This window comes from Hemicordylus capensis, chromosome 13 (genome assembly GCF_027244095.1).
Source record: "Hemicordylus capensis ecotype Gifberg chromosome 13, rHemCap1.1.pri, whole genome shotgun sequence".
Taxonomy (NCBI): domain Eukaryota; kingdom Metazoa; phylum Chordata; class Lepidosauria; order Squamata; family Cordylidae; genus Hemicordylus; species Hemicordylus capensis.
The window spans coordinates 18,257,699-18,274,738 of NC_069669.1; the positions used below are offsets into that span (position 1 = coordinate 18,257,699).

The 17,040-nt window shown below is 53.0% G+C and overlaps 1 protein-coding gene across 1 annotated transcript in view; it reads left to right on the forward strand.

Annotated features, from left to right (window-relative positions):
- The window catches only part of FSCN1 (fascin actin-bundling protein 1), a 30,919-nt gene extending 22,572 nt beyond the window's left edge, over positions 1-8,347 (forward strand). Inside the window, exons 2-5 of the mRNA XM_053276932.1 lie at positions 1,523-1,679; positions 2,036-2,157; positions 3,239-3,406; positions 5,480-8,347. Of these exons, the coding sequence (XP_053132907.1) occupies positions 1,523-1,679; positions 2,036-2,157; positions 3,239-3,406; positions 5,480-5,682 (650 nt within the window). The 3' untranslated portion in view covers positions 5,683-8,347. The remainder of the gene's footprint in view (positions 1-1,522; positions 1,680-2,035; positions 2,158-3,238; positions 3,407-5,479) is intronic.
- Positions 8,348-17,040: the final 8,693 nt, after the last annotated feature.

Sequence of the window (17,040 nt, forward strand, 5' to 3'; positions counted from 1 at the left end):
TCCCAGTTCCCTCCCTGGCAGCATCTCCAAGATCGGGCTGAGAGAGATTCCTGCCTGCAACCTTGGAGAAGCTGCTGCCAGTCTGGGTAGACAATACTGAGCTAGATGGACCCAGGGTCTGATTCAGTATATGGCAGCTTCTTATGTTCCTAGGACACCTTGTTAGCATGCTGGCTCTCTGTGGTGTCAACTCCAGGAGTGCATCCATCTTCTAGACAAAACCCACCCATGGCCAAAGATGTGTTGTGAACTTGTTGGTGGTGGTTGTTTTTTTTAAAGTCCCCAAATCTGTAAAGAGATGCAAATGTACATCAAGCTTATTTAGCAGAAGAACATTCTGCTTGTAGGGAGGAGCCATTTGGCAACCATAAAGCAGTGTGTGTGCTTCCTTTTTGGCTGAAGATAGATGGAAACACCTAATTTGCCCTACAAGATTACCCACAACTCAAAATATATCAACAGTGTGTGTGAATGACAGGTTTTACTGCCATCTTATGTGCAGGGACACCTCTATGTCCATGCGGATGGGGAAGAGAGCTGGTCTCGCAGTAAGGAGCATGCATTGCTCTTTGCTAAGCAGGGTCTGCCCTGGTTTGCATTTGGATGGGTGGCTTCACGTGAGCCCAGCCCTGTGGGCGGTAGGATATTCCTCATAGGGAATGGGGCTGTAGCTCAATGGTAGAGCACTTGGAGGTCTCCAGGTTCAACCTGGAGGTCCCAGGTTCAGTTCCTGGCAGCATCTCCAGGTATGGCCTGCCTGCAACCTTGGAGAGCTGCTGCCAGTCGGTGCAGACAGTCCTGAGCTAGTAGACCAATGGTTTGACTCTGTATAAGGCAGCTTCCTAGGTTTCTAACGTACTGAGTTGTGCATTAGAGAGAAAACAATCCCTGTTAACTAATTCTGGTCCAGAATCTGGACCAGAAAAATTGTGTTGAGATCCTTTTTTGGAGCAGTCTATAAATATTAGATGCAGCTGTCCCCATTCAGACCTAACGTCTAAAGACCCCCAGAAGGGAAAAACACCCTGAAAAATTAGAGCTTAGGCTGTTCTCACAAACCACTTTAAAGGTGGCATCTTGCCAAATGACATCTGGCACAAGTGGTATCATGACAGTTTTATCCTACGTGAAAAGTAAAGTGTGCCCTCGAGTGAGTGTCAACTCCTGGCGCCCACAGAGTGCTGTGGTTGTCTTTGGTAGAATACAGGAGGGGTTGACCATTGCCATCTCCCGTGTAGTATGAGATGATATAGTATCAGCGGGGATTTGAACTGACAACCTTCTGCTTGTTAGTCAAGCATTTCCCCGCTGCACCACAGATAGATAGATTTGGTGCAAGAAACTCTGTGCTTCACAGTTAAAAGCAACACTGGAACCCACTAAGCCAAAAAACAAAACAAAAGCTGAATCAAATGACATACGAAATATGCAAAAATCAAGTTGACACCACTTATTCTGCTAACACAGGGGTGGCAAAGATCTGTATGGGGGCTTTTGAACCAGACTTGGCCCCTCTCTCTAGGGATGGATCTCTCGGCTAATCAAGATGAAGAGAGTGATCAAGAAACTTTCCAACTGGAAATCAACAAGGACACCAAGAAATGCACCTTCAGGACCTATACTGGGAAATACTGGACCCTCACTGCCAATGGTGGGGTGCAGTCCACTGCCTCAACTAAGTGAGTATCCGGAAGAGTGGATTCTGTGGGTGTGGGTTGTCTGGAAAATGTTTTGGCAGGGCTTTTAATTGAGCTCTCTTGACAAATAATCCCGTGTGTGTGTGTGCGCGCGCGAGCGAGAGAGAGTTCATATGGACATCCTAGGAATAGTCGTTTAAGTGAGTTCTCTGAAATGGACCACTGTCACTGGTATGGCGTCAGCTGCTAATTTAACTCTATGGATGGCTTGGCTCAAAGATGCCCTTCTAGTGGAAGGCCTCTTCTGCTCCTGGGCGTGCAAATATTGCCTCTCTAGGCTTCTCCCCCCCCCCCCCCAATGGTACGACGGTTTCTCTCCCTGGTTGCTCCCTTTGCAGGAATGCCAACTGTTACTTCGACATCGAGTGGCGTGACAGGCGTATTACCCTGAAAGCAGCGAATGGGAAATACGTGACGGCAAAGAAGAACGGGCAGCTTGCTGCTACGGTGGAAACAGCCAGTAAGAAACTTTGTTGTGGAAGTTGGCAGATGGAAGGAGGTTGTGTGGAGCCGATAGCTTGCATGTGTGAAGCTGCAGGTTCCGTTGGGGCCCTCAGTTAGCTACAGCTCCCAGTAACAAGGTGGTGTGAGACACTTGGCAGAGGCCAGTGGTTCCCAGGGGGTCTGCTTTGGAGGCTTGCAAGGGGGTGCTCAGAGCCCTCCTGACCCACTGCCTTATGACTGGGGCATTGCTCTGATGGTTCCTGGTCTGGCTATTACAGGCCCTGGCTCAGATCCGGACTAAGTTACTCAAGAGCAGTGGGGCTGAAGTAGATGGCGGCACTCCCCATTTCGGTGGGAGTACTCATGAGTAACTTAGTCTGGATCTGTGATCCCGACTACTATATTCTAAGTTTCTGTGCCTTCATTTCACAGATCATTTTCCTGTATCTGCGGATCGGTCTTGGAGACCCGGCTTCTTTATCCACAACAGGAAACATAAGCTGTTTTTGCAGACTATATATGTTCCTGAGCGGCTGGAAATGACTTCCGGTGTCTCTTTCCCAGCCACCATTTTAAAGCACAGAACCATTTTGTGGCTAAAATAAGAGAGGGATTTGGGGGCACTCCTGGAGAGCAAAGTACTGTTACTGCTCTTCCCCCTGCTCCCCAGCATTTTTGGGGCTGTCCTTCCAGAGTAAGGAACCTGACCCCTGTATCCCCACAGGTGCCAGCCGTCTTTCATTTGCCGTCTTCATATTCACACATATTGGCAAGACTGGCGCTCCCGCGAATAAAAAGGCCTCCTGTGCTCCCTCTAAAAATCTCAGTGGAATCCCTGAGCACAAGGCTTCAGACAGAAGGGCTGCACTTCTTGAAAAGGCTGCAACACCCCACTGCAGGCAAGGGTGGGCCACTCTTGTGCGGCTTCCTCTTGAACGAGAATCCCCACTTGTTTCTTGGAAACATTTCCATGCAGAAGTGCGCCCTGGCTGGTTCTCACTCCTAAAGAGCTCTGTGTGTGTGTGTGTGCGCGTGTGCGCTGCACGTGGAGGATAACGCACCTTCTCTCCCCCCTCCCCCCCCCGCCCGACGGCCAGGTGAGATGGAGTACTTCCTCATGAAGCTGATCAACCGGCCCATCATTGTCCTGCGGGGAGAGCACGGCTTCATCGGTTGCCGGAAGGTGACTGGCACCCTGGACTCCAACCGGTCCTCCTACGACGTGTTTCAGCTGGAGTTCAATGACGGTGCCTACAATATCAAAGGTCAGGAGTCCTTGCCGGCCGAGGGGCCCTGTCGGGAGCCTCGTTGGGCTCCCCTGGTGCGGGGGGGGGGCAGCATTTCCTGGGATCTACTCCATTTTTAACTGGAACTCTAAAGTCCACCAGCCAGAGTTGGGTGCAGAGAAGGGCTCTGGGGCAGCTCCGGCTCCGCAATGCAACCCGTGAGCCGCCCCCTTCTGCATGTGCTGTGCACACAGGATGGGGGCCTTCTCAGCAGTTGCCCCCAGGCTGTGGAACTTGCTCTCATGGCTCCCTTCCCTTCCCGGAGAATGAGAACTGCTCTCTTTATTCAGGCCTTTGGCCAATGAGTAGCCCCGATTTCATTTTAGCTGAGAAATGCGATGTGTTCATTGCCCTGGATGAAGGGTGGGGTCTAAATGCAAATAAAGCATGCAGCTTCATCCAAATTCCTACAGGTAAGGCTTATCTGTAGGAACCTCTCCCTGGTGTCCTAGAGGTGCTTTCTGTCAGCTTTGGCTGATATGCCAGCTATATCCCTTTTTTGAGATAAGCGACCTCAGAACAGTGGTACATGTGCTGGTAACCTCCAGATTTGACTAGTGCAATGTGCTCTATGTGGGGCCGCCTTTGTATGTAGTCCAGAAACTGCAGCAGCCAGGTTGGTCTTTGAGTCATCTCAGAGACCATAAGAGCCACACTGGCTGTCAATATTTTTCCAGGCAAAATAACCTATAAAGCCCTAAACAGCTTAGGCCCTGGGTATTTAAGAGAATGCCATCTTCGTCATGAGCCCCATCGCCCATTGAGATCATGAGGTTCGTCTGCAGTTGCCACCAGTTCAAGGGACAGGCCTTCTTCATTGCTGCCCCGAAGCTTTGGAACACACTTCTGGATGAAATAAGAGCCTCCCCATTTCTGATAACATTCTAAAAGGCAGTCAAGATGCATTTGGCCCACCCAGGCTTTTAATTAGACTTACAGCGTTTAAGATTGTCTTAAAATTTAAATTATTTTTCCTGTAATTTGTACTACTGTAAACCACCCAGAGACATGAGTTTTGGGAGGTGTAGACATATGTTAAATAAACAGAAATAGACTTAGGAGGCAAGAGAAGCTTTCCTGTTGCTGGGAGTGGAAGGAAGGGTCTTGCTGCTCTCCCAGTAGAACCAGAGCGGTTGCCTGCCTGCCCTTGCCCTTGGGAGCATGTTGTCCCGTCTCAGGTGCATCTATGCCTGCACTGCATGGCTGCGGACAGAGCCTGCATGAAGCAATTCCATTAAAGTGGAAGGGAAAGGTACCGTGTGTGTTTGTTTAAAAACAGCAAGCGTCTAGTCTGCACGGGTGCAAAGTCTGTGTGGCCAAGGCCAAGGGAGGGTTTCAGCAGCTCCTTTGCATCTCCTGGTGACTGATGAAGTGAATAAATGATGGAGACTAGTGTGAGTTGTATGCAAGTTAAGGCTAACACAAAAGCTGCCAAACCTTAGTTAGCACAGTGCAAGAGTTCGGATAATCTTCGTGTGTGTGAGAGTGAGAGAGAGCAAGAGCGCAAACTCCCAACCCCCTTGCAGAGTAGGAAATCCATACAGTGCCTTTTGGTGTGGAGTGCTTTTTACGGTGCCCTATCATAAGCTTAAACAACTTTGTAAGTGCCTGTGTTTTTATCCCATCTGCTCTCAAAGGAGTTCAGAGCAGTGTATAAGCATCCCCACATCCTTGTACTGGAGAGATAAAATCACCCGGAATAGCTTGTCGGAGTTGTCAACCCTCACCTGGAGTCTCCCCAGCCCTACTCTGCCCACTATGCCACACTGCCTTTTGACTCCAGGGGAGAGGGGCTGAGTACCTAGTGAGGTCATGGCAAAATGGATGCCTCAAATGGGGCCTTACGACGAGTCACTTGGCCTCTCAGGCACTCGGTTCACTCTGGCTTAAAAGAGGTAGCCAGGGAACGGAATTCCACCCACTGCCGAGTCCCCTGGAGGCTGGTCTCTCTCTGTCTCCAGACCTAGACGACCTCCTGGGAGGCACCAGAGAACATCTCTTCTGTCATGGGGGCCTCTTGCTAGAGCCACGGACTTCTCTTTCTGCTTACAGATTCCACTGGGAAATACTGGACGGTTGGCAACGAGGCCTCTGTCACCAGCAGCAGCAATATGCCCGTGGACTTCTTCTTTGAATTCTGCGACTATAACAAGGTGGCCATCAAAGTCAACGGCAAATATCTGAAGGGCGACCACGCCGGTGTCCTGAAAGCCTCCACCGATGCCATCGACCCCTCCACCCTCTGGGAGTATTAAACGCACTTTAGCATCCCTCCTCCTTCCTTCCTTCCCTCCGCTCTGTACTCTTCCCCACCCCTTTCAGTTGCCAATTCTCGTTTGCGGGTTTATCTTCTAGTGTGTCCCCTCCCCCCACCCTCTTTTATAAGGGAATGATCTTTCAGACCTGGTCTGCTGTCTTGCTCCTGCCATTGAATTTTTGGGCTGACTGTCTCTCCCTTTTTTGTGTTTCTCTTTAAAACTGGAAAATAATTAACCTGGGGACGGAATGGTGCACTTGGTCTGTGTAGATTCCAGGGTTTAGCCTGAACCCTGCTTTGTCCTGGCATCTCTGCTGACCTTCTGAACTTAAAAGGGAATAAAACTGCCCCTTCTCGGGGAGATCTGCACCATGTAGGAGAACTAGTCCACTGGATCTAAATCAGCATCTCCCCTTGGGTAGTTGTCCTTAGCAAATGGTAGTCCTGTCTTTGGATTTTTTCTTTTTCTTTTTAGAAAGTCTGAGTTGCCAGTGTCCACCTCTTTGCAGGCGGAATGGGTAAATCCTGGTTCAGCCAGAGTTCTCAAATTGGGGTGGCCTTCTCTAGTGGGTTAGTTCTCTTTCCCGTTAGTACCTCCTTTCTCTAGCTAAGGCAGAAAAGACATGATCTAACATATCTCTTGCCACTCCTCAAAGTGGGCAGGTAGTCTGGTGGTATGAGCTGGGACATGGTTTAGAGACCAGCCTGAGCACACAAACTAATGCGGTGAGGACCAGCACCTTGGTCTGCCAAAAATGGCTTTTGGGGAGCCATAATTCCCCAGGAGCTTCAGTCATTCATCTCCTAGGAGACTGAACTTGCCGACGAGTTCATCTTCTGCTCTGAGCTGTGTGCGTTGGGGGGTATTTTTCCTTCCTACTTCTAAGTGCCCAAGAAGCATCTTGGAGCTTCTCCAGGTTTGACCACTGCACTGAGAAGCTGTTGACACTGCCTTATCCACCTCCCTTTGGGAAGGTGCAAATTCTGAGAGAGATCTTTTTTTTGGTATATTGTATTTGGTATCTCTAAAGTAATATTAGTTGGAGTGACCAGGAGTACCTGAAACCTTTGCCTATCAGTGATGGTATCGGGCATCAAAGCTGCACCATCTCTCTTGCCTCCAGTGGGTTCTTCTGCTCCCCACAACGCTCTTCTTAAAACAAAAACTGCCTTCTGCAGCAGGGCTGACCATTGTCACACTTGCTGCACAGAGTGAAGCCAAGATCTGCCTGGGACAGAGAGGAAGAGCTTCAGGAAGGAGGTGGAAGGGGGTGGCAGCGGCATATTTTCGGGGGTGGGTGGGGTTGGCCGCTAGTGGCTTCCTCAACAGTGACCAGGAAGCCTTGTTAATCTCAGCTTACAGTGTAGAAAGCTTTTTAAAACAAGCAGTTTTTGCACAGTAGTGTATGTTCAGCACATTCCTGATTTTACTGGATCTCCTCCACCCCCCCAGCTGTATTCATCCATTTTCTGGCTTGTCTTGCTTGGCTCTCCTGTCCCACTCACGTCTGCCTGGCTGGTGTTTTGGAGTCTTGCTAAGGTTGCTGCTCAGCACCGCTTGCCCCACACTTGGCTCCTGGAAATGGAAAGACCGCCCAAGCAGTCTGTTCTATTTATAGAAGCTTTTCACAGAAGCAGCCCCCACGGTCTCAAATACCTGGTTTGTACTGTGTGATTCATGTGAGCATTGGTAACGTGTTCAGTGTAACTGTCCAGGATTTTGGAAAGTATTGTATACATGCACCCCCACCATCTCCATAGGATGCCCCTGGAGCATTCTCTGTTCCCTTAGGCCAAGGGTTCTTGAGCTGGGTCTCCCCACATGCTGGCCTCCAGCTCTTGTCCTCCCGTGGCATTGTGGCAGGCGGGTGATGGGATGTAGTCCAAGAGGTGGGGACCCAGGCAGGAGAAGCCTTGTTTTGGGCCAGCCCAGTGATGACTCTCTCCAGGAATCTCTTGCCCAGCCCAATGGCCCCGTGCCTAGAGGGTAATCCAGAGTAACTCTAGCTCAAAGGTGCTCTCCACATTTCCAGGAAGGCATCTGTCCATGGCCCCACGCCTTGCTAAGAACGCCGCCTTCCTGAGCTCCCTTGAGTGTCTGTCATTGCCAAACTGGGCAGGGCCAAGCCTTGCTGAAGGCAGAACAGGGACAGAGGGTTGTATGAGCCTTAACAATCACATTGCCATCTTCAGGGGTTCTCTCCACTGATGCCTGGTGCTAAACTATTGTGAGCAACCGGGATTACTTGCCTTAGGAGGAAAGGGGCATCTGATCGGGGGACATTGGGATGCTAGCTGGGCTAATCTCAGATTTCAAGAGGAGTCAAACTGGATCTTTCCTCTCTCCAAAGAGAACTTTGGGAACAGAGATTAATGCTGGAAGGGCGAGTGTTGGATCCTTCCCCTCAACACATTGGCCTTCGCTCCTTGACCTCTTTCTTAGCTGACTTTGTCCTGAATCATGTAACCCCACCAGCTTCTCCCATGTAACAATTGCCAGTCAAGACTTCTCCTCGGCTATCGTGGCCCTGAAATGCATCTCACATTCTGGTATATTTTGTTAAGGTTTTTTCTTTACTACTTGTTGTAAGTGCCATTTGTATAACAAGCTTCAAATGGAGAAGAGACAAAATAAAGAGAACCCTGCATTCAGATAAGAGGAAGACGGGTGTGACTCCTCTTTGTCCTGAAATGGCAGCCTTGTGTGTCTGTAGCCAGGGCTGGAGTGTGGACCTAAGCTGGTTTGGCAGTCATCACTTTGCCCACTTCCAAGAGCATCACTTTCCAGGGGAGAGATCTTACACGCCGAGGCCCCCTTGCCAGAACTATACTGATAGACTTGGCCCGACCCAGGAGGAACTGTGTTTCTTCCTCCAGGAGGTGGGAGAGTGGGGAAGAGCCAGATCGAGCCACACAGAAGCAAAGCAGGTCTTGCATCTTGCATGTCCAGCAGCAGCAGCAGCAGCAGCAGCAGCCCTTCCAAAGGCTGCCTCAGTGAGCAAGCCCCACGGTGTGCTAGGGGGCTGCCTGTGGCCCCGGATCTCTTTCTCCAGCGCCCTTGCACTGAGAGGGAAGTCACTCTGCCTCAGGAGTGTGCTTAAGAGCTGGCCACAGGGGGGAGACTGTGGGTGGCGCCATCATTAGCTCAAAGCGACACCCTCCGACTGGCCCCGACTGGGGGGTGGGGGCTACCCTTCCAAAGACCCACCCAGTCCTCTGAGTAGGGTGCAGATCATGGAATACAAAGTGAGGGTTGCATGTAGCCCTCAAAACTGCTGTCTTAGTTGCTTCCGTTAAAGCAGTCTGGAACAGCTCAAACTTCCTGATTGCTGGTCAGCTCATTGCTTCTTAAGACAGTCTTCAGCCCCCCTCAAGCCTGCATTCTTGGATTTTTCAGGAGCATACTGCAAAAGGAGCAAATTAGGTAAGTAAAGTAAAGTGTGCCATTGAGTCAATTTTAATGCCTGGCGCCCACAGACCCCTGTGGTTTCCTTGGGTAGAATACAGGAGGGGTTGACCATTGCTTCTTCCCTTACAGTATGATATGATGCCTTTCAGCATCTTCCTCGATCGCTGCTGCTCGATAATAGTACCAGCGGGGATTTGAACTGGCAACCTTCTGCTTGTCAGTCAAGCATTTTCCCCACTGCGCCATTTTCTCTCATGGAAACCCTGTGACTTTCTAAAGCAGCTTACAACCAGGCAAAACAAGGAATCTTTGAGGTTTGTGGGTCAGAATGCCTGATCTTTGAATCCCAGTTGCAGGGGAGCAACGGGGGGGGGGGCATACCTTCATCTCCTGCTTGGGGGCTTCCAGGAGGCAAACCAGGTGCTGGACCAGCGAGGCCTGATTGGGCAGGGCTCACCTGCAGTCAGTTTGTATGTACTAGGCAAGGTCAACAAGGCCCTCCAGCTGCTGCCGGACTACACCTCCCATCACCCCCCTGCAGCAATGTTCTCCATGCAGCTGTTCAAGAAACAAGACCTTCGCTTACAGACATTTCCTCAACCAGCCTCTGCACAAGTCCCGCTCAGCTGGAAGACAAAAGATCTGCCGGTTTCAGCGTTAGTTACGGCTAGGCAGCCAAAAGGTGCTAGTCCAGCACAGGAAAAACTGATGCATTTCCTCCCGGGAGCAGGGGGGGGGGCACTTAGCCTGCCCTTTTGCTGCTTCTGCGTGGAGACAGCCAGCCCCAGGTAAGAGCTCTTCAGTCTCACTGCAGTCTCTGTTGCCCCTAGCAACTTACAGCAGCAAGTCTGCATTTTTAAAAAAGCTTTTGTTCCTCCTCCTCGCAGAGAGAAAGCTTATTGGGGTGGGGTGAGAATCGGCCCCCACCCACCCCCTTCCCTGTTTCAAAAGCAACTGGGTGCTGCTGCTATTTGGGGGAGGGGGGTGTTGTCTGCACCAAAGCATAGTCGTGACCATGACTGCAGAGGTGGGCAACCTTGGCCGCGGCTGCTGCAGCACTAGATTTCCCATCACGCTGGTGCCATTAACTAGCAGGGGGTGATGGGAGTTGCAGTCCAACAGGAGTTGCACGGTCCCTGTATTAGAAGATCCTTGAATGATCTGCAGTGGAGCCACAACGGTTTGACTGCCGATTATTAATCAGCGGCAGGATCGGAATGAAGAAAGAGAGAAAACTAGCCGAGATATTTAGCATGTGCTGAATGCTTGTCTGCATCTTTTGCCCCTGTTCCCAAAGAACCACCTGAGCTGCTCCCTTCCAAGACAAATGACTATTTACATTCACTGGATCTTCCCTTCCCAAGCGGGGGGCGGCGGCAGGGAGAACAAAACTGGGGCAAAGGATTAATGCTCCCTGCAACAGAGTGAAGCCAATCCAGCTGCTACCGTATTTAGACAGATTGATGGTAACCCCTACCCCCCCCCGTCACCTTAAGAAAACAAGTTGTATTTCCTCAAGAGGAAGAGAACTCAATCCTCCAAGAACTTGGTAAAAACCCAGGCTTGGATTTAGGGAAATACAGAATTTAGGAAAGGAAGAGGCCCTTGAGTGTGACGCGCCACAACACAGTTCTTGTCTCACCATTTCTTGTGACTCTTAAGTCGCGGGGGGGGGGGGGGGGATGAACCACTTTGCCGCCTCTGATGCTTATGGACTAGTTTGCTCAAGCAGCGCCCTTCCCAGACCCCCAACAAACTTCGCCCACAACAACGAGGAGAAGGGTAAAGAGCAAGCCGGGAGGAGGGCAATCTTTCTCCTCGCATGCTTTCCTGTCGCCATGGCAATGAATGGCCTGCCCTGCCCCATGGGATGCTTGAGGACGGGGCGGGTCAACTCAAACCCCTCTTCACCAAGGAGACCCAGAACGGTGCACATCTCCCACTCGCCGCAGTCTGCTGCAGGAGACCAAAATGCCGTAGTTGAGGCCTTGCCTGGAAAAGCCGCACCTGTTGAATGTTCTCCTATGCAAAGGCCAGTCCTAGGAGTGCTGACATCATTTGTTCTACCTGGCTAAACCGTGAGGCTGCTACTGAAAAAAAATAAATAAAAATAGAAGTCTGAGCCTTCTGTGCATCCACCTGTACCAAAGAATCCTCCCTGGCATGACACTGGACAGAGGCTCACTTTTCCAGGATCACTTTTGTTTCTGATTCTCTCCCACTGCTGCCCAGCTAAAGGGAGGTGAAAAACGATGCCTGCACCTCTGAACCCCTGCCCTGGCAATGACACTGGCGTGGCCACTCTGCGCACTCAGGTCGCTGGTCTACAGCCACTGGGCTTGTGGCCGCAAGCAGGAGTTGTCCCCTTTGCTAAGCAGGTTGCACCTTGGCTGGCATTTGGCTCGTGTGCTGGACACTAGGACCCAGCCGACCTGAGTCTGAATCCCCATTCAGCCATGAAACTCACTGGGTGATTCGGGGCCAGTCATGTCTCTCTCTCAGCCTAACCTACTTCACAGGGTTGTTGTGAGGATAAAAACAGCCATGCACCTCCGAGCTCCTTGGAGGAAAAGCGGGATAGAAGTGTATAAATGAATGAATGGGAGGTGTCCCTCAGGGGAGGGGGCTGATCCAGGAGAGCACCTGCCTGCTTGCATGCAGAAGGTTCCAGGTTCCCTCCCTGGCAGCATCTCCAAGATAAGGCTGAGAGAGACTCCTGCCTGCAACCTTGGAGAAGCCGCTGCCAGTCTGTGAAGACAATCCTGAGCTAGATGGACCAAGGGGCTGACTCAGTATATGGCAGCTTCCTATGCACAATGCCCAGCACCCCCTGCAGTTGTAGTGCAGCAACAGTTGGAGAGGCTCATAGGCCAGGGGGTGGCCCATCTCAGGTTTGCAACAGACTGTGGTCTTAACACAGGAGTGGGCAACTTGGCCTTCTAGCAGTTGAATGACAACTCGAATGGAGTTGTAAATGGGGGGTGTGTGTCGTTTGACGACAGCTGGCAGTGGGCGGGGCTTGCCCCCTGCCCCAATCTAACCCCAAATGCTAAAACGGCCAGCAGAGCAACAAAGAGGCTGGCCGCCAAAGGCAACCAGGTAATACTCCTATTTTACAGGTGAGCAACACCGAGGCCAGATCTGCATGGGGCCAGGCACGGCAGATGAGGGGGTCTTCTTTACAGTTTTGCTTGCCATTGAGGGACTGCAAGGCAGAAGCCGTGCCCGACGGCTGCACATGCCCCAGCGGTGAACCCCTTGTCCAGGCATCCTCAAACCCAGGTCCCCTGAGGTGGCTGGACTCCAGCCACTGTGACTGGGGATGAAGGGCATTGTAGTCCAACATCCTCTGGGGACCCACGTTTGAGGAGGCCTCATCTATTGTACGCCTGCTGCAGAATGCTGGCTGGCTCAGAGGCTGGGGAGAGAAGCCCCTCCTGTTCATGCATCTCCCCCCCCCCTTCCAGAGCAGCCAAGCTGAACCCTGCCACTGTCCTTTTTCTCTCCCGCGTGAAGAGGGAAAGAGGTCACAGACCTTGCCTCCCCCATCTCTGGGAGGCCGCCCAAGCTTTGATGCTGCTCCCTTTGGCAAGGAGGGGCAGCTGCAGACCCTCCCCCAGCTGCTGAAGAGGTCAGAGCAAAGAGCCGCCCCTGTCCTGCCAGGGCCCCCAGGCCTGGGCAACGTTTCCCCAGCCCGGCCCTCCTCCGCCTGGCCCTTTGGCCTGCCCAGCAGTGCCGGCATCCACCCAGCCAGCCTCAGCCAGGGCCCGGTGAAAGTCTGGCACCACCGCGCCATCGCCTGCTTTGCCCCACGAGGTCTTAAAAGTGGTCTCCACAGAACTACAGCAACAGAAAGGGACTCGCTGTCTCAAAGGAATGCCGCCGCCGCCGCCGCCAAGACCGGCCAGAAGCCACCCAGCTCCGCCGGCCAGTTGGCTTCCCCTTTCTAACCCCAGCCGGCTCTCAGGACGCCACACGAGTGGAGGACTCCACCAGGACTGGTTGGGACCACTGGCGACAGCACAGAGGCCATTGCTGCCCCCACCCCGAGGGCACAGAAAGCTTTGCCTGTGGAATTTCTGCTCGAGCCCAGCTGCTGCACATGAGAGGGGTAGAGAGGTCTGTTTCCGCAGCTCTGCTAGGGAGCTCTTTGCTGGCTGGGGCGGTGGGTGGTAGGGGCTTACCCGAGACCCCCACCTCCAGAAGCTCCGAGACCTCTTCCCAGGCGTGCTCCTGCATCGTGCTCGTTCACTGCTAGCCTGACGGGCAGGAAGCTGGGAGAATTCTAACCTTGGGGAAGTTGCTGCCAGCCTGGATCAGCAATACTGAGCTAGAGGGACCAAAGGTCTGACTCAGCATATGGCAGCTTCCCATGTGCTCTGCTTTAGACTGAAAGAGCACCATCAAAACCTATTCTCCGCCCTGGGACAAAGCAAAGGGACAAGGGTCTCCACCCAAGGGGTGCATCTAACCCACCATGGTAGACTATAATTAAACAGAGGCCAATTGAGAGATGGATCTGACCCCGGGGTAGCAGGATCTGACAGTATTCTCCCACATAAGGGTACAACTATGACCTACGGCTTCTAGGGAGGCAATGGCGGCATCCATCGACTTCAGCAAACACACAAGCTGCCACTCTGGAGAACTGCTGCCAGTCCGTGCAAGCAAGACTGAGTTGACGGAGCAATGCCTTGGTAGACGGCAGCTTCCTCCTCGCTCCTCTTGTAGCGGAAGCGTGTCTGGGCCAGAGTCCACTTCATCAGACGCGTGATGCATACAGACACTCCATGAAGCGGACTCCACTCCAGGAGGGTCCAGCGTGAGGCTCTCCAGCCGCTGCTGGACTACAATGCCCATCCCCCCAGGTGCAATTAACCGTGGCAGGGGGTGATGGGAGTTGAAGTCCAACAAACATCTGGCAAACCTCAGCTTGGTCACCCCGCTTCAGTCCCTGGAAGCTACAATGAATGTGCTCGTCTTGACAGATGCCAAGAGATTCTTGGCGGTTCACAGTAGCTGGCAGCAGCAAAAGGTGCCGTCTTTCATCCCGCAAACTAAAAAGGCCCTGTTGGGGGGGGGGTGGAGGTTCCCCACCAGCCAGGGAAGAAAGTGCTTGAGCCGCTCCCCCTCCCCGGGGCAATGACCTCCCCTTCCTTTTTAAACAGCAATTATCAGCACCATCAGTTTTTCCGAGGGCTTGTGAACCCCAGCCCAGCTGCTGCCCAAGTCTGACCCTGCAATTCCCTCGGGGGTCATTAAAAGCAAGGAGAAAAGCGGGGGGGGGGGGCGGACAAGGGGAGGTGAAGACCAGCAGATTGCAGAGGGGGAGGGGGGGGAGAAGGAGAGGGCGAGAGCTCACACAAGCAGTCCATGCATTTGCTTCACCTTCAACTCTTTGACAAGGAATAGATTTGTCTCCACGAAACGCGGCCGTCTCGGCACTTGCTGTGTTCTGCTGCAGCAGACTAAACAGGGCAGCTCGGTCAGGGGAAAGCAGGGAACCGACCCATCCGCAAATGCCTTCTGCGGCTCAGAGAATGGGCAGGAAGAACCGGAGACGGGGTTCTCGACCTTGGGGGCCCAGCGGAGGCAGGACCACCACTCCCCTCCTTCCCAGCCATCAGTCACTGCGGCGGGTGGGCTGTGTGTGATGGGAGCTGGAGTCCAGCAGTACCTGGGAAGCCACGGCCAAGGCCCCCCGCTCCAGCACACCGCAAGGCATCAGGGCAGTCCACATGTCCACAAACTGGGAACTGTGCGCGAGATAACAGCAAGCGGGGAGGCAGCCAGCTGGCTAGGGCAAGCACACCCTACCCAGCTTCTGAACAAGGTAAGCGGGGAAATTAGGAACAGAGGAAGCTGCCAGATGCTGAGTCAGACCTTTGGTCCATCTAGCTCTGTGTTGTCTTCACAAACTGGCAGCAGCTTCTCCAAGGTTGCAGGCAGGAATCTCTCCCAGCCCTGTCTTGGAGATGCCACCAGGGAGGGAACTTGAAACCTAGATGCTCTTCCCAGAGTGGCTCCATCCCCTGAGGGGAAGATCTTACAGTCCTCGCACATGGAGTCTCCCATGTGTATGCAACCAGGGCAGACCCCGCTTAGCAAAGGGGACAAGTCCTGCTTGCTACCACCAGACCAGCTCTCCTCCAGTTTATTGTGGCCAAGGATAATGGGAGTTGTGGTTCCACCACTGAAGAGCCAAGGTTGCCCCACTAGTCACTTAAAGGCTCCCCTTGGCTACTGTAGCTAAGGGCCGTCGACCGCCATCTCCTCGGTGATTGTGTCTCATCCCCTTCACAAACCCTCGAAGCCAAGGGCCATCACTCCCACGGCTTGCGACCTCGGACATCGTATGTTGATTCTACGTTGCCTGCAAGAGGCCCAGCTTTGACCTCTCCTGCTGATCGGTTTCATGGGGTGACCTCACGTTCGAGGGTTAGGAGAAGAGGAGACTGTTGTGGACGGGGTCAACTCTGGCTCTACTGCTCTCATTCGGCCAGGGGTAAAGTTGCTGAGCAACATGGTGTGAAAGTCAGAGGCAGCCTGCCATGAAGTGGCTAACTCAGGCGTCCGATTCAGGAGGCCGTGAAGGAGGGTAGAGTGGGAGTCGGATCGATCTGGTGTCAGGTGTTGGACTAGGACTGGGGCGACCCGAGGTCCAATCCCCGTTCAGCCATGGAACTCACTGCGTGACTCTAGGCCAGTCATTTCCCTTGGAGCCTAACCTACCTCACAGGGATGTTGTGGGGGTAAACAGAACCATGTGCACCACAGAGCACTCCTTGGAGTAAGGTATAAATGGGGGGGGGGGGATGTGGAGCCTGGATCTAGAGCCTGCCTTTGGTTCATCGCTGGCAGCAACCGCAGAACTGGGGCACGAGACTGACTGAAGCCAAGACAGCAAGGGAGTGAAACAGCAGGGGTTGGCCTCGGTGGCAAGACCAGAGCGTCCCAGAACCCTTGACAGGGGCCAGGGCATATCAGGTGATCTGCGCTGGGCTGGATCTTACATAGGGAGTTAGGACCCAAGGGGAAACTGACTGCCATCCTGGGAGCCACCAGTTTAACACTGACCCTAACTGGCAGGGGGGCTAGGCAACACAATGGGTGAACTACAAGTCCCATCACCCCCTGCCACGGGGGACAGGGGGCAAATAGGAGTTGTCGTTCAACAGCTGGAAAGCCAAGGTTGCCTACCCTGGACTATAAACGCCCAACACAGGGTTTCCCAACCTTGGATCCTCAGAAGTTGTTGGACTACAACCCCCATCAGCCCCAGCCTTCAAAGTGGGGACGATGAGAGTCGTAGTCCACCCACGGCTGAGAAGGGCAGCTTCAGCACATCAACCGGCAAGCACCTACACCCAGCTTGCTACACTCTGCTAGCAACTAGCGTGCGGAGAGCACACACGTTTGCCCAGCCGCCTGGATCAAAAGGTGGAAGGAGGGTGTCGGAAGGAAGGCCGACTCCACGGAGGCAGAGGACACGTTCTCAGCCGCACAGGGGGGCTCCAGCTCCAGCCTTGAAGAGATGACAGTGGGTGGGGGGAGGAATCTGCAACACAGCCGGCCTTTGGCATGCTGAGCTAACCTTCCCGGATGTGCCTGTCGCTTACACACACACACACACACACACACACACACACACACACACACACACGCACATTCGGTTAATGGGGACGGAGGTTTCTTCCCTGGCAGGGAAGGCAGAGCAATTGTCAAATCTGACTGCTTACTGATGCTGGACTAGCTGCTCACCGACAGCCGGAAGGGCCAGCACTCTGTCCTTGTCACCATTGAAGATGAATGAGGAACGCTACAGGACACCCGGGCCTGTTTTTAAGGAGCTGGGCAAGATGGACCGTCCTGCAAGCATTTCTGCGCACTGACTGTGATGCGAAGGGATCCACACGTGGCCTCACGTTGTAGCAAACGTGCAGAAAA